The sequence below is a fragment of the Phacochoerus africanus genome, chromosome 1 (assembly GCF_016906955.1).
Source record: "Phacochoerus africanus isolate WHEZ1 chromosome 1, ROS_Pafr_v1, whole genome shotgun sequence".
In the NCBI taxonomy this organism is placed as follows: Eukaryota; Metazoa; Chordata; class Mammalia; order Artiodactyla; family Suidae; genus Phacochoerus; species Phacochoerus africanus.
The window spans coordinates 152,861,414-152,885,534 of NC_062544.1; the positions used below are offsets into that span (position 1 = coordinate 152,861,414).

General features: G+C 57.1%; 2 protein-coding genes across 4 annotated transcripts in view; one reads left to right on the forward strand and one right to left on the reverse strand.

The window, feature by feature from the left end:
• Window positions 1–13,793, forward strand: part of MGLL (monoglyceride lipase) — an 89,236-nt gene extending 75,443 nt beyond the window's left edge. For both annotated transcript variants that reach the window (XM_047782551.1, XM_047782542.1), the window contains 3 exons: window positions 1,484–1,573; window positions 8,901–9,116; window positions 11,250–13,793. In XM_047782551.1, the coding sequence (XP_047638507.1) occupies window positions 1,484–1,573; window positions 8,901–9,116; window positions 11,250–11,375 (432 nt within the window). In that variant the 3' untranslated portion in view covers window positions 11,376–13,793. The remainder of the gene's footprint in view (window positions 1–1,483; window positions 1,574–8,900; window positions 9,117–11,249) is intronic.
• A 4,375-nt stretch (window positions 13,794–18,168) lies between these two features.
• Window positions 18,169–24,037, reverse strand: ABTB1 (ankyrin repeat and BTB domain containing 1). Of its 2 annotated transcripts, XM_047782506.1 has the most exons (12): window positions 23,906–24,037; window positions 22,923–22,985; window positions 22,788–22,843; window positions 21,921–22,062; window positions 21,643–21,802; window positions 21,517–21,562; window positions 21,216–21,311; window positions 21,006–21,124; window positions 20,694–20,789; window positions 20,439–20,606; window positions 19,484–19,684; window positions 18,169–19,416 (listed from the first exon to the last, which is right to left on the reverse strand). In XM_047782506.1, exons 1-12 carry the CDS (start codon window positions 23,959–23,961, stop codon window positions 19,210–19,212), a joined length of 1,410 nt encoding a protein of 469 aa, XP_047638462.1. In that variant the 5' UTR covers window positions 23,962–24,037; the 3' UTR covers window positions 18,169–19,209. The 2 variants fall into 2 exon arrangements, with proteins under 2 accessions (XP_047638462.1, XP_047638451.1); XM_047782495.1 differs by lacking the exon at window positions 23,906–24,037 and having other exon boundaries at window positions 22,923–23,899.
• Between the last annotated feature and the right edge of the window lie 84 nt (window positions 24,038–24,121).

Sequence of the window (24,121 nt, forward strand, 5' to 3'; positions counted from 1 at the left end):
TATGGGGACTGGGGAGACAGCAGTGGTTGCTGTTTTTGAGTGTCCATGGGCAAAGGTAGACCCCTCTGTCACATTCATAGGAAGAGAAAGGGATTCACAAAGGCTGGTGGCACAAAGGGGAAGAGTGGCTTCATGGAGTTCCCGTTGTGGCTCAGTGGGTTAAAAACCCAACATAGTGTCCGTGAGGATGCAGATCCCTGGCCTTGCTCAGTAGGTTAAAGATCCAGTGTTGGTGCAAGCTGTGGCATAGGTCACAGTTGGGGCTCAGATCTGGTGTTACTGTGGCTGTGGTGTAGGCTTCAGCTGTAGCTTGAATTTGATCCCTAGCCTGAGAACTTCCATATGCCGCAGATGCAGCTGTGAAAAGAAAAAAAAGTGGCCTCGTCCCAGACCACCCCCCCTCTTCCAGTTGGCTACAACGAGTGGTACTGAGCCTCTGTGTTCAGTTATGGCATTTGTGTCAAGGTGGAGAAAGCCTGGACACCCAGGACTGTGCCCAACACCCCAAAGATTGTTACTGGGTGGACATGAGTGCTCTCGCCCCCTTCCTGGGTGCCAAGGGGACAGCACCTCTCCACTCTGTGACAGGCGCCTTCAACACAACCAAGAATTCTCTGCTCACCACCTTCCGTGTGATTCTAATCTCACCACCTCCCGTGTGATTCTAATTTCAGCATTTCACAGCTCACTTTTGAAATAGCATCTTTCATCCCGGGTGTCTGCACAGCAGAAATGGGAACAGCACCCCTCTGCAGGCATAAGTGTGAGATCCAGGTTCATGCTTTTCCTGGGTAAACACCAGACCCAACAGGAGGCGAGGGTGGCAAGGCCTGGACTGGAACTGGGTCACATTCAAAGAACATGTTGTAAGCACCTACTGTGTGCTGGTGCCTTTGCACAGCCTGGTTCCATTGGTGGCTTAGGAAACAGGCCCAGCAATGTCCTGATCTGTGTGCATGTGCCTGTGCAGCACAGCCAGGAATCTGATGTCCCTCTGCCCCGAGTCTAATCAGTCTGCTGATTCTGCTTCCCAAGGCAATCCACAACTTGTGTCTCATCAGAAGGGTCCTGCCTGCTCTCAGGTGACTGGGTGCTTCTGCTCCTGCTGTGCCTCTGGGATCCTCTGAGAAGTGGCTTGTGCACAAGTGCTCAGCTGCGCAGCTTCTGCAAATAATTCAAAATCAGTCACTACCCATGAGTGACTGTGGGGAAGATGGCTGCACAGAATTGGGAGCAGCAAGCCAGCCTGGTATCCCACTATCACCATGTGGCCACCTCTCGCCCGGCTCCCCACAGCAGCCAGAGCCAGACCAGTGAGGCTGTCTGGTTAGAGCGAGGAGGGCCTTGGGCAGGGCCTGGTAACAGGCCTGGCTGATGTCCATTCCAGGGTGTCACCTTCTTTAATGACTGTAGCTGCCCTAGGGGGCAGAGCTCGGGGTGGGGGAGCACACACTGTTCTCACATTCTTTCCCTTCCTGCCTAGATCCTTGCTGCGAAAGTGCTCAACCTTGTCCTGCCAAACATGTCCCTGGGCCGGATTGACGCCAGCGTGCTCTCCAGGAATAAGACAGAGGTGAGTATTCTAAACCCTGGACCAGCAGGGGCGGTTGGGGCTGGAAGGCAGAAGCCAGGTTGGGAGACCTGGGTTTTAGCTCCACTGTACCTCTTTACCACCATCCCATCAAGGCTTTGCAAAGTGATGGGGTCATGAGGATGTGTGAGATGCTGGGTGGCTTCAGGATGCGGTAGGAAGGGGTGGGTGGTGCTGCTAGCCATGCGCAGACGTGCAGAGGAGCTGACCAGATGGAGCTGTGTGTGTGTCAGCCAGGTCTCTTTTGCTTGTAAGTGACAGAAACCCAATTCGTAGTGATTTGAGCAAAAAGAGGGATTTGCTGGTGACTGTAACTGAAGGCATCAGGCATGGCTGGATCCAGGGGCTCAGAGTCATATTCACCATCTGTCTCTCTCCACCTCTGATATGCCCTGGTTTGGTCTCATTCCCAACTGAGCTTTTCCCAAGTGGAGGTAAAGCTGGTCATCAGCAGCTTTACATGAGCAACCCCAGTGAAAAGGCAACCCCTCTTTCCAACCAAAGTCTCAGGGCTGGTTCTTATTGGCTCATTGTCTGAGCCTCGGTTATTTGCTCAGGCTTGAGAGCAGAGAAGAGTGGACCCTGGAAAGTGGAGCAGGCACCAGTGTCCAGTGGCCCTGGTTTCCTTGGGGCCTGTGCACTCAGACTCTGACTCCGTTACAGAATTTGGTCTCCTGCCCTGGGAGCCACTCAGAGAGCAGCCCCTAAATGGAGTCACACCTGTAGGAGGGGACATTCATGACCAGGGCTCAGAACTCCCAGAAATAGCTGTTTATGAACCAGGTTTGTGTGGGACTTGGGATGGGGGTCCTGAGGCCTATGGCGGCCCGGAGCGTAGACAGGCTGCCCGTGTCTTCCATATTCCTTCTGAATTTTAACTTAACCTCATTTTAAAAACTCCCTCTCAAAGTCACATCGTGGAGCCAGACTTGACCCACCAGGATAAAGAATATTTGAGTAAAGAAAAAAGATTTTCCTTCCCAAAGGCATATTTGTGAGGGAAAAGGGCATATCAGGACCCAGCAAGACTGAGGCTGAGGCATGGGTGAAGCCGACCTTAACCCCATGTCACAGATGAGGAAACTGAGGCTCAGAGGTTGCACTACCAGTCAGGGTCCCAGCTGGGGTTTGAAGCTCTTGACTCAAGTCCATGCTGGGGTGCCTCCATTTAGCTATTGGTTTCCAGATTTGGGATTCTGGTCAGTGCAATCTGGGGCCCAGATTCTGGTCCTGCCACAGCCAAGTCATGGCTTTGTCTTAAATGTGCAGCTGCCAGGAAGGCCCTGTGGTGCCTTCTCTGCAGCAGCGGTGCTGAGACACAGAAGTTAGGGGGGTCCCAGCTTTGAGGTCTTTGAGAGGAAACATCAAGGTGTAAATCCCAGGTGTTTCTCCCATTACTGGAAAGTCCACTGGCGAAGAGGAAGGAACAAAGGAAATGAAATGGTTCCAAACAATTTTTGTTTGAAAATAGCAAATTTCAGAGCTTCTCTCTTCTTTTCAAAATAATGGAAAATTTCATTGAAGGCCTTATGAAAACAGAAGTGTCTGAATCTACAGCAGGCTCCTCCTCCTCTGCTCACCCCTGCCCATGGTCGCACACCCTCACATTTCAGGTTTCTGTCTCATCAGGGAAACCGGGTGCTGCCTTAGGAACACTAATAAGTTTCTCTGAGGGGAAGGTGGCTGGTCAGCCTGAAGGCTGGACTCCTGTGGAAAGATGTGACAGAAGGGGTTTCAGCCATCCTGTTCCTGAATCCCCTGTCAACACTCTGACATAGCAGTGCCCAGGGGGGAAGTGTGTTCAGGGGAGGCAACTTCCGAATCTAGCAGGGGTGTCTTGGGGCACTTCTTTAGCTAAGATGTTGCTCCTGGAACCCTACAGCCATGAAGCCTCAGAAAGAGAAGAGCCATTTGCCTAACAGGCTCACGGAGGCAGGACCTGCAGGAAGGGGCTGCAGGCTGGGATGGGGGCCAGCTCCTGGGAACATTCTCTAGGGAAGCACACTGGCTCTGCCAGCCCACTGTCAAAGGCAAGATGTTTGGGGTTTGCGGTGGTGGCCGGGATTGTCAGCATGGTGTCTGTCCTTTGGCAGCATCACCTCACAGCCGAGGGCATGCAGACATAACACTCTCTGGGTGTGGGGGAGAAAAGGCAAAATGCCTGGAAGCATCTCAACACCTTCCAGTGTAGCACCATTGCAGCCCTCCATCTCGCCACAGTGAGAAATCAGTCTTCATACCAATATTTGCATTTGCAGACATTTGGGCCCAGAGAGGGCAAGTCACTTACCCAAGGACACACAGCTGCTGAGTAAGGATTTGAGCCCAGGTCTCTCAACTCCAAGCCTTGGCTCTGAAGTGCTCCTGGGAACAAAGAAATTGCTACTTGGCATTTTTTACATTTGTCTACGCATTCAGAGTCCCTGATCAGAACACGAAAGTAACTGATGGATTAATTATTCTACTCTCAGCATAGGGTGTTTTGGAATGCGATGCATCTTTCCCACTCTGAAAAGCCTGGAATGTTCTAAATATTTCTCCAGCCACAGCTGATGGAGGGAGGGTTGAGGACCTCACGAAGCCTGCACACCATGGATAGTCATCCAGTCTCTCAGTCTTTGCCCCATTCTCCTTCCAAGTGCCATCCTCTGCCATGGGACGTCCACTATTTATTTGTTGAGACCGTTTGTCTTCTGGACCCAGGACTATATTCTCCACAATTGTGCTGGGTGCCCTCCAAGCACATCCTGGCTGGTTTACACTCAGGCCAGTGGCCATATGGCTGGTTTATACTCATACCTGTTCCGTGCACCCAAAGAGCCGACCGGAGAGGCCACTGCTGGCTTTCATTTCTGGCCCCCCATGCAGGGTGTCTTGTGTCCTCAGGGATCAGCCTCCCTGCTCCCTGTCTGTCTTCTGCTCACGTAGTTGGAGGCCATGTGCCCATGGCCCTTGGCAGGCTCCTGTCAGCTCGTGGAAGGCTTTGCTATCTGAGGCTTTTGACTAATTATAACTGTGGCTAAAGATAGGCCCAGCCTCCCTCAGAGCCCCTCTGAGACCTCTGATTACCCTCCAGGACGCCCATTGGCTTAGCTGCTTGTGCTTTGTGAGCTGCCATCTTCATAATTTGTATCCTCACAGAAGACTCGCCTGATCATTTACCAATGTCTTAAAACATAGCAAGCCTCACAGCTCGGCACACCGAGGGCAGCTGGTGGGGGAGCCAGTGAGGGGTCTGCCACTTTCCAGCACCCTACACGTTGGGGTTCTTTGACCTACCCCCACCCCATGTTCCATGCTTGCTCCCAACCCTACTCCCATGGCTGGCTCTAAGCACAAAAGAGGCAGGTCCCTGGGGTCAGCAGCTGAATGGCAGCAGGAAAGCCAGGAACTGTGTTGAGAGACTATCAGGGGTAGTTCCAGCTGCCAGACCCAAGATATAGTAAGGCAGCCATTCTGCAGGCCCATCCAGCTTCCCTCCTGAACACCTTCCCAGGGTCCAGCAAGAAAGCAGGAGCACAACCTGGCAAAGCCTCTTGGGAGCACCAATGGTGACCTCAAGGCAGGCTGGGACCTGGGGGTTGAAGTCCTATTTACATGTGGATCAGATCTGACTGACTTGTGGAGGCCCAGGATACTGGCTGAGCAGATGCCAGCCCTGGACAGTTCTCTGACCTCAGGGGTCACCTGCCCAGGGGATGTGGTGTGGCCAGAAGTCCTGAGCCAGACAAGAGCCATCAGAAACAAGGACCTGCAGTTTTATTTTGGGCAGAAGGAGGACTAGTCAGGTTAGCCACGTGTATGTAAACTGTCACTTAATTGTGGGCATGTGAATCCTTTTCCTAAGAATTACTTGTCTGGCTCAGGACTTTTGGCCCCCCACTTGGGCACCTGTGCCAGGGGTCATTGCTGGGAGGTGGGAAGTCTCGTGTGGGAAGGCACGTGCCTGTGTTCAGAGGACCCACCAGCCCCCATTCCTTGGCAGGCCGAGAAGGGCTGCACCCTCTGGGGCCCACAAGTCACTTCATCTGTCAGGCCCAGATGTCTGTACCCTCATGGGGTACGCCCCCCTCTCTCCTTGCCATCCAAGCCCACAGAACTCACTTTACTTTCCCTTCTCTAGATACCACAGCAGAGTGAGTGGTTAAGGATGCTGAGGGTAGGGCGTGACTGCCTGTTATTATCCTGGCTCTGTCTTTACTTGCTGTGTAACTTTGGGCAACTCACCCAACCTCTCTGAGCCTCAGTCTCTTCATATATAAAATGAAATGGTAATAGTCCCCCTGTAGGGTTCCTATAAAGATTCAACAAGCAAGTACAAGTAAGGTGCTTAGTACAGAGGTAAGGGCTCAGTAGTAATTATTTCTAATACTATTCTAATTAAAAATAACTTTTAATCCATCCCAGAACAGATCTTTAAAAAAAATAGGTCAAGATGGAGTTCCTGCTGTGGTGCAGTGGGTTAAGGATCTATCGTAGGTCACAGTTGTGGCTTGGATCTGATCCCTGGCTTGGGAATTTCCATATGCTGTGGATGTGGCTGAAAAAAAAATTAGATCAAGAGATTTGACTGTGGGAGTGATGCCTAGATTTTGCTCAACCAGGACTTTAAGGAAACTCCAGCTGCTGGCTGCTTCCTATGCTTTAGGGCAGAGATTCTTCACCAGTCAGCCGCCAGTTGGCGCAGTCCCAGCTGTTGAGTTCGACCTTGCTGGGAGTCCCTCAGCCTGGCAGGAAGGTGCCAGGAGAGGCTGGGACTTGGGGAGGAGCCTCCCTCCTTCCTGATGGGAGGAACCAAGGCCAAGGAGCCCCCAGCTGCCCTGGCTTCCTGTGTCAGGTTCACTGAGCCTCCTGGTGTCCTCTGGGGCGCATCCACCCATCACTCCCATTTTGCAGACCAGCAGACTGAGTTCAGGAGGGAAGAGCCCTGTCCAGGTCACACCACAGGGAAATGTCAGGACTGGGTGATCTACCTCACAGGCTTCAGCTGACACCCTCCCCACCTCTGCCAAGAAGAAAGACTTCATGCCTCAGCTGGTGGATGCACCCCCAGAGGCACGGGGAGCAAAGATGCCCTAGCTTGGACTCGGGTCCAGAGCCTCTTGCTGATGTGCCTGCCCATGGCTATGCTCCAGAAATGGGGGCGGGGGGTGTGAGAAATTGCCGAAGACCAGGGCCTTTTTGTGTGTTCCGAGATTAGTGATTCATGAGCTGTTGTGAGAAATAACTCAGAGGGTCCCAGCCTTGACCCAGCTCCAACAGTGACTTCTCCCCAAACCCTGGGGTTATGGCTGGTCACTTGAGGGGACCTTGGGACCCCTGAGCCTCCTTTCCCAGTAAGAAGTGGACCTGCCCTTCCTTCCTGGCCAGTGTGACTGGCGCCAGGGCTTGCCCTTTCCCCGACACAGCTGGTAGCTGCCCCAAGGTCCAGGACAGGCCATTGTGTACCCAGACATGGGCAACGAAGTAGCCTAGAGCAGGAAGCCTCTTGGGCCGTCAGAGCAATTAACCTGGAGCCCTCTCTAGGTCTGCAGGCAGCACCAGGCTGCTCAGGAAGGAGGTCTCCTGGGCTCTGGCCCTGGTCATTCACAGGGATATCCTTCAGGATCAGGTCGGGGGGGCTGCTGGGGCCCACCCGCTAAGAGGTGGAGACCCAGCACTGTGGCTGAACCAGGAAAGAAGCTTAGCATCTTATTGTGCCTTCCGGGGGTGCAGCACTCATCCGTGGGGCCCCAGCTCTGTGCCTGCCCCAGTCTGTTCTGGCCTGTGGGAGGAGGGGACAAATCCTGGAACACGGGCACACAGCATGCTCACATCCCATTAGCCAGAATCTGGTTGTGTGACCACAACAAGCTGCAAAGGAGGCTGGGAGTGCAGCCTTTCTTCTGGGGTATTGTGTTCCAACGAGTTGCCTGGGGTTCTCTGGGGGAGCACAGGGCCTAAGGTGACAAATGACAGGCAGGTTCCTTTGCAAAACAGGGTGATGAGAGCCATTCCCCACCAGCTGCTCATGAGGCTATGTGGGCTGGTGCCGAGATCATAGGAGGTGCCCAGAAGTGCTCCCTATTCCTGTTTGTTGTCCCGGCATGGACGCTGCCGGGCAGTGTCTGTGCCAATCAGCAAGCTGCTGTCACCATCGCCCTTTTGGGAACAGTTCCCTGAGGACCCCAGCTCAGGGCTCTCGGGGCCCTACCTACTCCTGGGTAGGCCTCCTTGCAGACTGGGAATGAGCCTCTGCTGCAGCCGTGCTGCCCCTGCTACCTCATCCTCTCAGGCCCAAACAGATGGCTGGCCTGCAGGACTCATGCCAGCTCAGCAGCAGGAAGTGGCAGAACTTCCTCATGTGGCCTTTCACAAATGGTCTCTTTGCCTGCTCGGTCCCCACAGGAGGGATAGGTGGTGGAGGGTGGCCTGGGATGGCCCATCCCCCCTCCACGTGGATCTGGAACCATGGCCAAGGCCCTGCAGGGTGGTAACAGGAGATGGGGACCCCCTCTTGGGGAGTAACAGGGAAACACAGTGGACACACAGGCAGCTGACTCTGTACTCATCCCTGTGGCCCCTCTGCTCCCTCACCCATCCTGGTACCACATGGCCCTTCTGTAGCTGAGAACCTGCTGGCAAGGACGAGGGAAGTGAGCGAGGATGCAGCCTGGGCTCTGACCTGCCCGCAGAGGCCTGGGAGAGCTCTGGAGAGGTCTGCAGCCATGCACCCCATCTCAGTCCATAGCAAGCAGGCAGCTACCTATCCCCTCAGGGTGAGATGGTGAAGCCAAAAACCATGGTCAGGGCCAGGGGAGCCCCACAAAAATCTGGGTCAGATTCTGAGCCGCCAGCAGGCTGAGAAGAGTGGACCCCGCCTCTGGACACGCCTCATAGAGGGGCAGACCCAGCAGGCACAGAGGGGCAGCTGCTGGAACCACAGCAACCCAGGCCTGCCCCCAGCTTCACGTCCTTCCCAGTCCATCATCACCACTGGGGCCAGGATCCCCACCCTCCCCAACCAGGTGACACCAGGTCAGGGGAGACAGATCAGAGGAAACAAAATCCACTCAGACTAAGGCCAAAACACCTTCAGAGCTGTTCCTGTGGGAAATCATCAACGCAAACATATACTGCCACTTGTAGAAAAAAGTACTAATTGTCACCATAGCTGGCGTGAGGCACATGCACACCCGGAGGGCACAGGATGGCCTGGAAGCAGAGGCACCTGAGGCAATGTGCAGAGCTTGTCCAGGGCCAGCCACCAGCTGACTTGGGGTCAGTTGTCCAGGCCAGAGCAGGACTGACTGGGCCTCTTCCCTCCCAGGTGGACCTCTACAATGCAGATCCACTTATCTGCCGGGCAGGGCTGAAAGTGTGCTTCGGCATCCAGCTGCTCAACGCCGTTTCACGGGTGGAGCGGGCCCTGCCCAAGCTGACCTTGCCCTTCCTGCTGCTCCAGGGCTCTGCTGACCGCCTGTGCGACAGCAGAGGGGCCTACCTGCTCATGGAGTCCGCCAAGAGCCAGGACAAGACACTGAAGGTGAGCAGCACTCTGGGGCAGGGGAGGGTGGCAACTTGATCCCCTGCAGGCCACCCCAGGTGCCTTGGGAAGGGACCGGTCTGGTCCTGCTGGAGACGGACCCCAGGAACACAAGGTGTCTGCTGATCCTAAGGGGGCAGCGGGTCGCTAGCTGGTGGTTCACACCATGAACGTGGAAGGGAGGGAGGACACTTGGGAATGTTGAGGTCAGGGCCTCTCCAGAGAGCAGAGGCACATCAGGCCCCGCAGGATGGGAAGTATTGTCTGGGTGGAGAAGCTTGTGTGGTCTGGCTGGACTGAAGATCCTGGCTAGAGGGACAGAGGGAGCAGTAGCATCTGCTGTGTCCCTATCAAGGGGCTTTGAGCCTGGCAGTGGCCCTGCATGGGCAGCTGGGCTCACCACAGCCCCAGGCACATGTAGAGACAGACGTGTCCCTGGCTCTGCTCCTCAGCCTAGGTATAGACAAGTGGATGCCCTGATCCAGGGCCACCTCCCACTAGGTTACAGGGACACAGGCAGCTCCACAGCTCCCAGCCTGCTGGGTGAGGGGCCAGGGTTGAGCTCCTGCCCCGTCCCCTATCGCGCTGTGCTCACAAAGACTCACATCTTGCCTTCAGCCAAGAATGGGGGACACTGGCACAGCACCCTCACCAGGGGAGACTCAGGTGCAGAGAGGAGGACAAGGAGGAAAATGCTCTTTTTGCCACTGGAGATGGTAACAGTGGAGTGGCTCTGGAGCCATGAGTCCCACATTGACCAACTTGTCCATTTGAAACTTGGAGAAAGAATTGAAAGCAGGGCCTCAAAGACAGACATGTTCACAGCAGCACAGTTCAGACTAGCCACAAGGTGGAAGCACCCCAGGTGTCCACCGAGGGAAGGTGAGGAACAGTGGACCCTCCATGCAACAGAAGGTTGCTCCACCATGACAAGGAAGAAGCTCTGACACCTGCTGCAAATGGATGAGTCCTGAGCACATTCTTCTCAGTGGAATTAGCCACACAAAGGACGGATGCTCCGTGATTCTGCATGTAAGCTACGTGTAAAGTGGCCACAAGCTCTAGAAATAGAAAGCAGAATGGTGCTTGCCAAAGGCTAGGAAGAGGGGAATTGAACGTTTCAGTTTGCAGGATGAGAGTGTTGTAGGCCTGCGTGAAGGTCCTTAGTATGCTGCTGAGCCGTACAGTTCAACAGTGCTTAAGATGGCAAATTTCATGTTACATGATTTTTATTTATTTATTTATTTATTTAGGTCTTTTTTTTTAGCTATTTCTTGGGCCGCTCCCGCGGCATGTGGAGGTTCCCAGGCTAGGGGTCGAATTGGAGCTGCAGCCACCGGCCTACGCCAGAGCCACAGCAACATGGGATCCGAGCCGCATCTGCAACCTACACCACAGCTCACGGCAACGCCGGATCGTTAACCCACTGAGCAAGGGCAGGGATCGAACTTGCAACCTCATGGTTCCTAGTCGGATTCGTTAACCACTGCACCACGACGGGAACTCCATGTTACATGATTTTTACTGTAGTTTAAAAAAAATAAATTTGGAGATACCTGTTAGAGATTCCTGGAAATGGCATGGAGGCAGGTGGCTACACACGTACAGTGTTCAGAGGGAGATCTGCTTGGGGTACAGATCCTAAGTCATCAGTATATGGGTGGTTTTGACAGCCAGGGGCCTGGACGTGGTCACTGGGGAGAGAGGGAGAAAGAGGTCTGACCACACCTGGGCCATGCCAGTGGGCAGCCCAGGAGGGTGGCATGGTGCAGCCTCAACCATAAGGCAGGAAGAGGGCCGGGAAGGCCAAAAGCCATGGAAACCACATGAGGAAGGTGTTTCTAGAAGGTTACACACTCCATTTTTGAATGATGCTGAGAAGACACATCCAAGCATCGTGAACATGGTCCATGGCAACAGGAGGGCCATGGGGCAGGGTGGGGGGTGTGTGGAGCATGAGTGTCAGACCAAGCAGGGCTGGGAGGTTTAAGGGGGGACCTGCCAAAAAAGTGTTGGGACAGTTTAATTACTTGGAACACCACCCCACAACAAGGCCTTGGCGCACGAGGAAGGGGGTCCTCTCCATCTCCTGCCCCTGTCACCTGCCTGACTTCCTGTCTCTCTCAATTGCAGATTTATGAGGGTGCCTACCACATTCTCCACAAAGAGCTTCCTGAGGTGACCGATTCCGTCTTCCGTGAGATAAATACATGGGTCTCCCAAAGGACAGCGGCTATGGGGACAGGGTCCCCACCCTGAGCGCCATGGCCAGTGGCAGGCCACAGTCAGGGAAGCGGGCAAAGGAGGGGCAGGAGCTGGCTTCTCAGATGTGGCTCGCCAAAAAAACAAAAATCACGAATTAGAGGAATCCCCAGCACAGTTTACTAAAAAACAAAAACAAGACAATCCTGTCACATATCAGGCTGTCCGCCTGAATCTGCCTTACGGGGTGGACATGTGATGCAGAAATAGAAGGTCTCAGACCTCTGAGAGAGCAGAGCCCGCCCCGCCTCCTTCCCGCAGGTCGTCACCAGGCAGCAATAAGGGAGGGCCGTGCCCTCCCCACCCACCCCAGGGCCTGGGCGGGCCGTTCTCAGGCCGTGGGACATGGGGTGGCATCCACTCCCTGGGCAGATGCCGTGCCCGCTTAGACCCAGAAAATACCCGCACCTTCTTAGAATGCTCCCCACCCCCGCCCAAGTCATGTCTGCTCCTTGTCTTGGGAGCCGGGGTGGGCTGGGGGCAGTGGGGCTAGGAGCCCAAGGAGAAGTTGCGGGCCTCTCTACGTGGGGCCTCAGGGCGGCCTTTCCCCGCTGCCTGGTGTTAGCTGACAGTGATGTTGCTAGTGGAGTGGCTGATATGTAACGTGTGCTCTGAAGCAGGGGTTTGAAGGCGTGGACGCCTGACACCCCCTGTAGCCCTGAGAGCTCAGTGGGGCTGGCCTGTCCTGGGTCCTCCTGCCTGGCCTTGGCACAGCTGGCGGCACAGCTACCTCTGGTGGCCAGAGAGAGTCCCAACGTGGCAGCCTTGCCCACAGCTGCAGGCCTGAGTCCCCAGCAGCCCTTCTGCCTTTCTTGGTGCCGAGCCTGCCCCCAGCCCCTGGCCCTCACTCATGCCAGCAATAAACAAGTCCCTGCCCACCCAGGGTACTTTCACTTTTAGATGAGGCCCCATTGCAGGTGTGATCGTGGGGGGTGCAGAGCTGCTGGGGGCCTTGAACCCATGGAAGGTGCAGTCCTGAGGCCCCAAGGCCCCAGTGAGGCCTCTGCCCTGCCGGGCCCTCTGACACGGAACCTGAAGGCCTGGGCTCCCCGCATGGCAGCAGGAGTTGCTGCCCTGCCCACACCCTGTGCCTCCGGGCTGGCTCTGGGTCCACCCTCAGGGACCCTCAGGGAAGGGTGTGCTTGAGGGGGTCTCTGTGCTCTTCTGCCCCTGACCTTTGGGAGGGAAAGGCCCCCAGGCACCCACCCTGGGAACAGGGCCCAGGTCCCCATAGAGAGTGCTTTGTCGCCCCTTCTTATTTCTCTGGCGTCTCTTTGGAGGAGGAAAAGTGTAGACAATGCACTGAGTGAGGTGAGCCTGCCTGGTCAGCAGGGCAGCCTTGAGGAGGTTTCTGCTCCTGGGCCAAGCAACAGCAGGAACTCCATCACAAACCCCAAACTGCCAGATGCCCCGCAGCCAGGCCTGGAATTGTCGCCGAGCTGTGCCAACACAGGTCACGGGAGTCCCCACACCTCCCGCCCTGCCTCTCCCAAAAGCATGCATGGCAAGGCCATTTCCCAAATTAAATACTAGGCACGTGGTTTGACCAGGAATCTTTCAATGCATGAATTTATTTATATGGAAGCCCTTACAGAGACTTAGTTGCATTTACAGATCTGGTTAAAGAATTGCCTATATTGAAAAGGGACGTTATTTGAACAGGACTGTTTCCTAGCCTGGGGTCGGGCAGGGGGCACAGTCTGGTGGCTGCCATGCGTCTGGAAGCCACACCTTCCCATCCTTGCTGCCCAGCGAATCTAGAATCGAGGTCATCCTCAATGATGGCGGCTCCATGCTGGTCAGCTGCTACCTGCCAGCATGTGGTTGTCTGTGTGAGCGTCAGGGCCCTGCCTGTACCGTGGTGCAGGGGAGCTGGGTTTGGGAAGGAAGCCGGTCACACACAGCCTGGCCTCGAGATGAAGAGAGGACAGAGGCCAGGGAGGGGCCCTGGACATGCAGTTATGGTGGTTGCAAACTGCCAAATTGCACCTGGGTGGACAGATGTGCTGATGGGGCCCCTGGTTCCAGGCCCACCTGTGAGCTCCGCACCACCCTGTAACTCAGAGGCCCTGCTGGGCACGCGGAAATGGTTTCATGCCTGAACATCTTTGTAGGAAAAGATGCTGCCTGCAGCCACTGGAGGCTCTACCCCACCAGGGTTGCTTTTCAGGGGTGGAGGTTGGGTGGGCATTGGTGACCACAGCTTTTCCTCAGTCCTGGGAGCCCCCTGCAGGGCCCCACCCTCCCTTTTCTTTCCCTCACAAATTATTAACATAAAACCATTAGGATCACAAGGATTTTGTTACCGCCACTGCAGCCCAGCCACATGCTATGTGTAGGACGCTTGTATCAGCTTAGACCATTTAAGGACCAGCACACGCCACATCTAGTTCTAATAAACCAGATGTTTTCTGATGGTGTTGTCTGCCTGTCTGTCTGATCTGACTATAACATCCCCTGAGGAGAGACCAGCGGCCTTTTGTGAGGCCACAGTGGGATATGTTTGGGCTGGCTGCCCAGTACTCACAGGATACCCACGGGTGTGTGGATGTGGCTCTCTCCCCCACGGAGCAGGCCCCACACCGGCATTCTCACAGACTCCCACGTGGACTTGCCACAGATCCAGAAACCAGCTCTGATCCTCCCCTGCATGTGGCCCCACCTCCACCACCTCCACTCAATGTGGGGCCCTTGCTCTCCCATGGCTTGGGCTGGGCTCTGGACACCCTCCTGACTGCTCTGTCCCAGCAGCAGGTCCTGTTGGCCCCACCTCCAAAGCGTGTACACCACTGGCCACCATGGCACCAGGGCTGTGCTTCCCTCCTGCCCCGTGGCCACAGCAGCCTCCTCAGGGCACCTGGTTTCCCTGCTTGTGTCAGCCTTTTCCCGCACAGTGGCTGGAGGGGGTGTTCACTGGGTTGCCTGGTGGCCCCTCCCATGGTCCATCTCACTCAGATCAGGCACAGCCCGTGGCCCCCACCTTCACTCCCCCTTCCTCCCTTGTCCACTGGCCGCCACACCAGCCACTCAGTGGAGCCTCTTTGACCACCCTGTCTAGTCACCCTGCCTCCCCCTCAGAAACATGGTCAGTGCCGTCTGCTGCAACGGTGTTCTGTGGACCCTAGGTAGCTCTGCTTCCCACAGCTGAGCTGCAGAAGGTAGGTCCTCCATCAGACTTCTGTCTGGTTTCCAGGGGTCCCTGATAAATACCTGTCCAGGGAGACAGAGGAGAGGGGCTGAGCTTGGCACCAGGCTTGTGGGCACAGAGCCCACTCCATGATGTGCACGCCTAACAGAGCCTCACCTCAAAAGGCCCACTGGGTTGAATGCTTTGCTGTTGCTGAATCGACATTCTCAGTCACTTTGTGCATCCATCCTCCTGAGTTCATGGACCATCTTCTCCATCACAGCCCTGAACTCTCAGGTATATTGCCTGTCTCCATGTCACTTAGTTCTTCTGGGATTTTACTTGTTCCTTTATCTGGAACGCGTTCCTCTTTTTGGCCTCATTTTGTCTACATTGCTGTTGGTATTTGTGCTCGGTGGGTTATGTTTCTCGTCCTTGGAGAAGTGAGCTCTGTAGGAGGGTCCCATGTGTCCCAACAGTGCCCTCCACTCTTGTCACCCAAGCCACATGCTCTAGAGTCCTGGTCAAGAGGGCTGCTTTGTCCTTCTGCTGTGGGGGGTTGGCTCTGTGGGTAGTCTGCTGGGCTTGGTTGGCCCTGGTCTGTTGGTTGCCAGCCTCTGTCTTGTGCAGATGCTGCTAGTTATTGGGACCTGGTCACAAGGGAGCTGCAGGACCCCAGCAGAACCCTGGGGCTAGTGCTGGCTCACTGGTGGGTGGAGCCAGGATCCCCCAGACTCTGGGCTGCTGCCCCCACCTGGCAGGTAAAGTTCAGTCCTGGAGTTAGAGCTGGACCACTGGCAGGTAGGGCTGGGTCCTGGAGTCTGGCTGCAGGGCCCAGGGGTCCCAGAGCTTGTTTCAGTTGCTGGTGGGGGATGTGGGGTCCAGGGTGTCTGGATGGTCCTGTTGGCTCTTGGGTAGGCAGGACCCTGGCCTCAGGGCAGAGTCTGGCCTGTTGTGGGATCTGGTTTTCTTGCTTCTGGTGTTTGCCCCCTGGTGGTTGAGGCCAGCATAACGGCTTGTGTTAGCCTGCCCACGGGTAGGGGCCGCTCGTGCTACCTTTGGTGGGGTGGAAGGATGGAGGCCAGGTCTGTGTCCCCAGGGTGAGCCCCCACTCCCTGGGAACCTCTCAGGACAGCAGGTGGGTTTGGTCCATGCTCCTGAGGAGTGACAGCTTCGGACCTGGGCCCCGGGCACCTGGGGCTTTGTGTGACCTTCAGGGAAGGAGTCTGTTTCCTGTTCTGCCCTGGGGGCTGGTCTTCCCTGCAGGACCCCCGACTGGGGGCCCGACGTAGGCCCAGAGCTGTCACCCCGCAGGCTAATGTTCTCCAATCTCTGGTCATCACTGGGGCTTGGTTGTATCACGAGGTTGCCCCTACACCATCCACCTGGTTCTGCCTGGTTCCTCCTGTTGTAGGAGGAGGGGCGAGAGGATGGTCCTGTCCTGGATGCCCTGTGTCCCTGGGAATGGCCCAGGTGAGGGCCTAGCTTCGCATGGGAAGGGGTTCAGGAGCGAGTCGTGCAATGTGAGCGTGCGCTTGTTAGGGATGCACAGTCCACAAGTGGATGTGGGGCCAAGTGAGCACGGACCCGGGTGTTTATGGTCTGGGTAATTTCACAGGCTAATACGTGGGACCATCATTCCAGCTATTTGGGCAAAGAGGTGGGGTTTCCAGGAATCGGGCCACCGCCACTTTTTGGTCTTTTATGGTCTGCCTGGGAAGGTCCTGGCGCCTGTGGGCCTGTGGTTTGGTGCATCACAGTGTTTGTTGAGGTTCAAGGTCGATGGGAGGTGGAACCTTCTCCACCTTGGCCCTGCTTGATTCTAACCTGAGTTTTCTCAATGGCTGTGTAAGGTTGTGCCCTGCCCCTCTCCCTCCTGGCTCACTTCTTTTTGTTTTTAGTTTCTAGAGGGTTCTGGCCTTTTCCTTGATGTTTGTTCTGCAGGTAGTTGTAGAGTGTGCTCCTGGAGGAGGTGAGATTATGGAGGAGGGGAGCTCCTGGAGGATATGAGTTCAGACCTTTCTGCTCCACCACCTTGCCCGCTCTCCTACGATGACTTCTGATGAATTTTCCATCATTTGGGCAGAGGTGGCCCTGCTCCCATGTGGAGGCTGCTGGGTGGATGTAGCCCTGAAAGATGGTCTGCTCCCCAGGCCCTCGCCCTCCTTATGTCCTGAGCCCGGTGGGTGGCACATGGGCAGAGTCCTTCCTGGGCTGACCCTGCATCCTGAGCACATCCATGGACTATAGGCACTCCTGCTGAGAGCCTGTCCTTTGGCAGGTGCTGTGCAGCCCTGCAGCTGCCCCCAGAACCAGGGTGGGTGACACAGATTGCCTAATCTTGGAACAGGAAGAGACAATGGTGCGCCAGATAGGCTCTGCAGGAGACGAGAAGGGGTACGTCTGAGGGGGGCTCAGGGCTAGATGGAGGGAGTACAGGTTGGTCCCCAAAGTGCGACTTTGAGGAACTGGGGGCACCCACAGCAGGTTGGCATGTGGAGAGCGCCACAGCCCTAGCTGGAAGGGCATCAGGAGCTTCGGGTGGAGGACATGGCCATGAGCAGACAGAGGCTGGAAGGAGGGGCAGTGCCCCCTCGCTGCCCCGAAGTTCTGAGTTTGTGGCTTCCAGGCTGTGGACCTGGGTGGCTGCTCCCACTCCTGCCACAGGGTCTGCATTCCAGCCACAAGGGAGGACAGGAAGGCAGCCTAAACCAAAGACCTCATCTACTTTCTGCTCAGGTCTGGAACCTGGTGGCCTGGCTACAGCTACCTGCAGGGAAGCTGGAGAATGAGCTGGGGCCCACAGCAGAGGAGAGGTTCAGACGCCGGGGAGAGACAGGCATCCACTCCAGGTTTTCTGTGGGATACCTGGGTTCGGTGTCCACTGGGAGAGGCCAGCAGGCAGGCGAGAGCGAGCTGGGACCGAGGTTAGTGGGACGGGGATGTGAAGACTGGACAGCGGCTACTACAGAGGCTCAGTGACAACTACCCTGAAGGCTAAAGGGTCAGGAGAACATGAGTGTCCATCTCCAAGACTCCACAAGTAAGAACAGGCTATGCCGTGTGCCTGGAACTGCTCACATTCCATCATCTCCAGGAAAGGAAGTTCACGATGAGGTTTGCTGAAGCCCCGCCCTGCTGGGGCCTCTTCAGCAGCAGTGCACTCTCCAGATGGCTGGTAATGCTGCCCCCATTGAGACCCATAAGGACACTGGGGCTCTGGCTGCTGTCTCCCAGGTTCCTGGTTCAGTGTAGGTGCCATGGGACTCTGGCTCTAAGCCCCTGCAGCTGCGGCGCCTGAGACTGACTCCCAGCTCCAGGGCCTCTTCCTTTCAGAAGCCCCCTGCCTGAGGCTGTGGTTCATCTTTCCCAAAGCCAGCAATTTAATTCAATTTAATTCAATGCCTCCAAAGGTCTGCTCCAGGAGCTAAGGCTGCCCCAGGCTAGGCAACTACTACCTCTGTGAGGGTGTCATCATGCCACTCTGGGGTCCTCCATCTGCAGCAGGGGGAGGTGGCACTGAAGGCTCTGTTTTCCAGATAGAAAAATACAAGCTAAGCAAGCCTTTATTCTTTTTTTTTTTTTCGGCAGGTGAGGAGTATTATATAGAATGGGTGAAAAAAATAGTTCAGGGGCACCAAAAATCTTAGTAGTCTAGGTAAGTGATATTTTAATGTGATGTTTTATTAAGTTAAAACTAATGGTGAATGAAATACTGACATTTCAAATAAACAAGCAGGATGACAGGGCTTCCCTTTTGCTCCCCTTTCCTTGAGGATTCAGCACAGCACCGTCATCTCTGACCTGCCCCGCTGTTAGGGCTCTCCTAGGGTGGGGGTGGGGCACACAAGCCACCCTACACTCATTTTAAACACAAGCTGTTTCTTTTCTGTTGTTGCTTATTTTGTCATTGGCTGGTTTATTTCTCCAAATGTGGAAAATCTGGGGATCCTGGGTTTGGGTAGAAATGCATATGATTCTTCCCAGTAAAATGCATGGAAATACTTTTTCCTTCAACAGTTATCACTCAGACACAGGCATAAGAGAAGCAGGCCCTGGGCTGAGGGCAGACAGTGGCTGGTGGGGTGGGGAGTGGAGGGAGTCATCCCGGGCCAGGTCCACTGGACCTGGGGTCTTGCCTTGCAGAACGCAGTCTGGTCTGAGGGCATGGGGACAGAACTGCTTGGAGTGGGTGCTAGAAGCACTCAGAGCCTGTTCTTAATTCTGGCCCCACTAAACCACCCAAAGCCACCAAGGGTGAGCAGGTGGGACACTCTAAGAGGAAACTCAGGGGGAAGCCCTGTCCCACCAGAAGGACTGCAGGGCCCTCTCCCCACCAGCCCCAGGTGGTCCTGCTGGGAGTTCCCCAGGGCTCCCTGCCAGGGACACAGGCCCCCACAGTGAATTCAAGCTTTATTGCTGCAGGCTCTCCCACCTCCACCAGGCTGCTCTGTGCAGAGAAGCCAGCTCTGCCCAGGGAGACAGGCCTGGTGGGGGGAGATGAAAGGGGAGGCCCTAAGAGACCCCCCCCCCACCTCAGCTTTCCCTGAGTGGTGCCCAGCCCCAGGGCCTCTAGGGCTGGCTTGTGCTGGGGAAGGGGCCTCATCCTAAGGTGACCCTCCCAGGGGCCCCCAGACACAAGGAGTGTGCGCTGGGGCGGTGGGGGAGGACACCCTGAGCACACAACAGCCACATGTGCATTGGTCAGCACTCCAGGCCAATGGACACTAGCAGGTCCTCCAGCACCCGAAGCCGCTGCTGCGCCTGCTGCATGGCGCTGCAGGTCTGCACCGTGCTGCCCACGTGGAAGCGGATATCATCCACCAGTGGGATGGAATCTGTCTCCTGCCGGGCTGCCACAGCCGCTGCCTCCTCCCTCACGGCCTCCACAAAGTCGTCCTGCTCCACCAGCTGTGGACAGGGCCAGTTTAGGGCACTCCCGATGCCAGCCCCCTCCCCACCCTGGGCCCACACCCACCTTCTCGATGACCTTGGCCATGTACTCAGTGCACTGGTCCTCCAGCCGTGCCAGGCGGAATAGCTTGGCCACACGCCACACACCCACCACACTGTCCTCATCCAGCAGCTGGACCAGGCTGCGGCCACACAACTGCTTCAGGCCTGGCAACAGGTACATGTCAGCCATGCTCAGCACATCATAGGCCACCTCAGGTGGCAGCTGCAAGGGAAGAAGGGGATGCAGAAGGACACCTGGAGACTGCTGGCGAGCCGGGGGCTCATGTCACAAGCCAGTTGGGCCTCAAGCCCCGAGGCCAGAGCCCACGTTTCGCACCTGCCTTTTCGAGGCACAGCTTCCAGCTGCCTGAAGACCAGGACCAGAGGAAACTGCCTACCAGTATCCCCCTCCTCCTGAGGCAACTATGATGGGGACCCCATGGCTGGCAGCATCCACCACGAGCCCTTCAGGGAGTCAGTGTGCTGACCTTGCCCCAGGGCACACCAGGGCGACAAGATGGAGGGGATGATTCAGGGCCCTGTAAGCCACCTGCCCTGGGCACTCACCTCAGAGAGAAACCAGGAACAACAAACTCTTCCTCAGTTATTGTGTTTTGGGGCTTTTTTAAAAAAAAAAAAACAACTAGCCTGTGTGGCAGTGATGCTCACCCTCTGCTTCCTGCTGCCCTGTCTGTGGGGACGGCCTTAGGGCAGCTGAAGCAACCCCAACACCCTTGTGGGACTTTGAGGTGACTGTCCCCACCCCACCTCTAGCTGGAGAACTTGGGCATCCCAGGTCGCTGATGCTGTCATTCCTGCTCTGGAACCTATCAAGGCCCCTCTACCTACAGAAAAGTCCCCATGGGGCCACGCTCCCTTCCTCAGCACCACGGAGAACTGGCCCTAGAGCTGGGCGCTCCCCTTTGGAGCCCCGCGGCCTGCGACACCTCCCCTCCGCCCCCATCTGGTATACACACCTCCGTGTGGTCACTGTAGACATAGTACAGCACGTGGGTGAACACATCAGGTGAGATGCCGTGCAGGGTGATGGCCAGGAGGCTGCCCTGGGCCTCCAGCTGCTCATTCTCCTGGAAGTGGTCATCCAGCAGGGCCCGGAAGTAGTCACTGCGGCCGCAGAAGAAGGCCTAGGGGAGGCTGGGCTCAGGATGGGTGGGGACCTGGGCCCAGAGCTTAAGGCAGGGGTGGGAGTCCAGGGGGAGAAAGCTTGGCACCTTGTGACAGAGGAAGTTATAACCCTCCACTCGGAAGCAGACGTCAGGACAGCCATTGAAGCCATCGCAAGGGAAGGGCAGCTCCCAGAGATCACCCTGGGGGGCAGAGAGGAGGTGCCATCAGAGCAGGCGGGAGAAGGGACAGCAGCCGGCCCCAGCCAAGGGCCTGCTCTTGCTCACACCTGAAGGTGACCGCCGCCCCACCTGCAGATCCAGACACAGCACAAAACACAAGCCAGCAGTGTGGCTAGAAAAAAGGGAAGTGCCAGGCTTAGGTTTAAACCGCAGCCCCTTCCCAGGCAAGGTGCTCACCCGGAGCTCGGTGGGCAGGGCACAGTCCGCCAGCAGGGCCAGGTCCTCCCGCAGCCGTAAGTCTGCCTGCGGGGGCTCGATGGTCAGCACCTTCACGCACGTGCCTGGCTTGGAGGCCACTGCGGAGGGCAGAGCACAGCTTCAGGGCGCGGGGCAGCCCTGCCAATTCCTGCCCGCGGCCCTGGGCCTGAGGCTGGACACACAACTCACGCTTGGCCTCCAGGTCACCTAGCAGGTCCCACAGCTGGCACTGCTTGGCCAGGCGCTCACAGTCGCTGACATGCTCCACACTGACATCCAGGCAGCCTGGGTGTGGATGCAGCACGGGAGGGAGGCTCAGGGTCTGAACGGGACCCTGCTGCCTGGACAGAATTCCAGGAGGCAGTCCCTCTGCCCAGCCTGGCCCCAGGTGGGAAAAGCCAACCCAGGAGGTTGCTGAGGCTGCCCTGCACTGCAGGGGACAAGCACCTGTGTGTGCTGTGGCCCCTCCCTACCCAGATCCGGGGTTCACCTGTGTACAGGTACTGCAGCAGGGCGCCGAAGGCCACGGGGTTGATCTGTGGGCAGAGACTGCGGTCAGAGGCAGTCACTCAGCACAAGCCCCCTGCTGACCCCCGACCCCAAACCACGGACCCACCAGGGGGTGCCGAAGGACCACAACACTCTTGCCCTTCCACTTGGTGTCCAGCATGTTGGCGAAGTAGGCACTGCGAGCACCCAGGATGCAGCGGTGAGCCCGGAAAGACCTCCCATGCACCATGAAGACCACGTCACTGTGGATGCCCTGCTCCAGAAGCCTGGGGAGCAGTCCAGGTGTGCTCAGCAGTATGCCCCGCCCTCCTGCCCCCCAGCAGGGTGCCCTCAGTCCATAGGCCACACCCACTGCAGACCCACCAGGCAGGGCTGTCTCCTCACCGGAGCAGGAAGCTGTAGTAGTGATCCCGCCTCCTGCAGGACGTCACCTGCTTGTACTCACGCAAGGCCCGGCGAATGGCATCACTCTGCGCTCCATAGAGGCAGCGCTCACCATCAAAGGTATTGGCCTCACAGCGGGCTCCTGGGAAAAGCATGGCTCTCCCATCAGCAGGGCCATGGGGCTGCCCCCTGCAGCTGGAGAGGGGCCAGGGGAAAGTCTCACCCAACACACACAACACACACCAGCCAGGGCCCAAGCACGCCCAGACCACATGAGACAGAGAGCTTGGTGGCCAGCCCTGTTCTCTACAGACAGACTGTAAACAGATGGGCCCCTAGCTGAGGGGGTACTGAGGCTCCAGGACAGCGAAAACAGGTTAGCAATTGATGCCAGCTGCTCTGAAGAAAAACTAAGTAAGACGAAGAGTGACAGTGGTGGCAGGTGCCACAGATGGAATGTGACAGTAACAGGTGCAGAGGCCTAAACTAAACGAGAGCCACATGAGAACAAGGGAAAGGGCAGTCTGAGCAGGAGGAATGGCAACGGAAGAGGCCCTGAGGAACCAGGCCAGGCGGGAGGGGGAGTGTGGGTCTTGGGGAAGCTCCCATCCTGACAGGGCATCCAGCTCCATGGCAGACGGGAAAGCCTGCACAAAGGGGAACAGACCATTGGTGAGGTGAAGGGGCAGCCTTGAGGCCAGAGGTGACATCAACTGCAGGGAGATGCTGAGCTGCTGGAAGCAGCACGCAGAACTAGTTCCCAAAGCAGAGCTAAAAGCACTTGCTGCTGGGATGCAGGTGAAGGGGAGAGATCCCAGAGCCACTGTGAACACCCGCATGCAGCCCCCCACCCCCCAACCCACTCACCATTGGCTAGCAGGTAGAGCACAAGCTCCTCATGGCCACAGAGGCAGGCATAGTATCTGAGGGGAAGGGACCCAGTGCTGTCAGGCCTGCAGCGCCACCAACCCTGACCACCCCTGCTCCCCCCACGGCACTCACAGCGGGGTGCTGTCCCACTTGTCCCGCACGTTCACCTCCACGTCACGCTGCTCTAGCAGATACCTGGGCAGGGAAGTCAGAGCTGAGTCAGGCCAGGTTCCTGGTCTGGAGAGCAAACCTTCAGGAGGGGAGGGAAGGAAGCCTCCCCAGGTGAGGGCGGGTGAGGGCTGAGCAGAGCAGGAAAGGCACTTGAGACAAGGAGACCACGGAGTGGCAGTGGGAAACCCAGCATCAGAGGCCCCAGAAGTGAAGGGGCCTCTGGGCAGAAAGCCTTTGGGAAGGAGGAGAGGAAGGGGCCTCTGCCTCTGTGGGAGCCCTCTGGCTGCTTGGGGTGGCAAGGCCCAGCACGAGCTGCTGCAGGCATACTGGTGATGTGGAAATGACAAAAAAGCAGGTTCTAGAAGGTGGATGTCAGGAGACAGGGCAGCAGGTGGGGTGGGGAAGTGGGGATCAACAAGGGTGGTGATGGAGCCACCACAGAGGAGGAACTGCCTTGGGGGAGACACCTGGGTCGACCTCAAGAGCGCTCCCAGCAGCATCACAAGTGGCACCTGCAGCGGGGGAGCTGTGCGGGTCAGGAATTGGTGAAGGTGGGCAGGTGCCTCCCATCCCAATCAGGCAGCCCACGGAGATGGCGACTGCAGTGCCCAGTCAGCTCTAGCCGCACTTGGGAGTTTCCGAATCTCCGAGGACTAGAGACCCCAGCTCCGGGTCCACAACGCATCAGAAACGAATCGCGGAGTCCCAGGCCGGCCCCCAGGGTCTGGCGCCCGGGCCCTTCTCTTCTCCTCCGGGCGTTCTCGTCGCAGTACCTTCCTCCGGGACCCCTTGGAGGAGTCACGCCAGAGCTCCCCGATCCCCCGCTCCACCCCAGAGCACTGTGGCAACCTGGGCAGCCCTGCTTCGGCGTCTGGGCGCCCACGGGGGAAGGGTCTGCGGCGGGGTCACCCACCCGGCACCCTCCCAGGGCCAAGGGTCCTCACCGCACTCGGCCCACGTCCCCCTTCCTGCAGCTGGAGAACAGGTCGCACGTATCCATGGCGCAGACGGCCCGGACCCCAGCCAGGCGACCTCAGAGCCCCGGCCGGATATAAACACGCCCCGCCCCGCCCGGGCGCTCGGCAGCGGCGCCTGGCGCTCGGAGGACCGACTCGGGCGCGCTGCCCCGCCCCCACCCCAGCCCGGAGTAAGAACGAGTC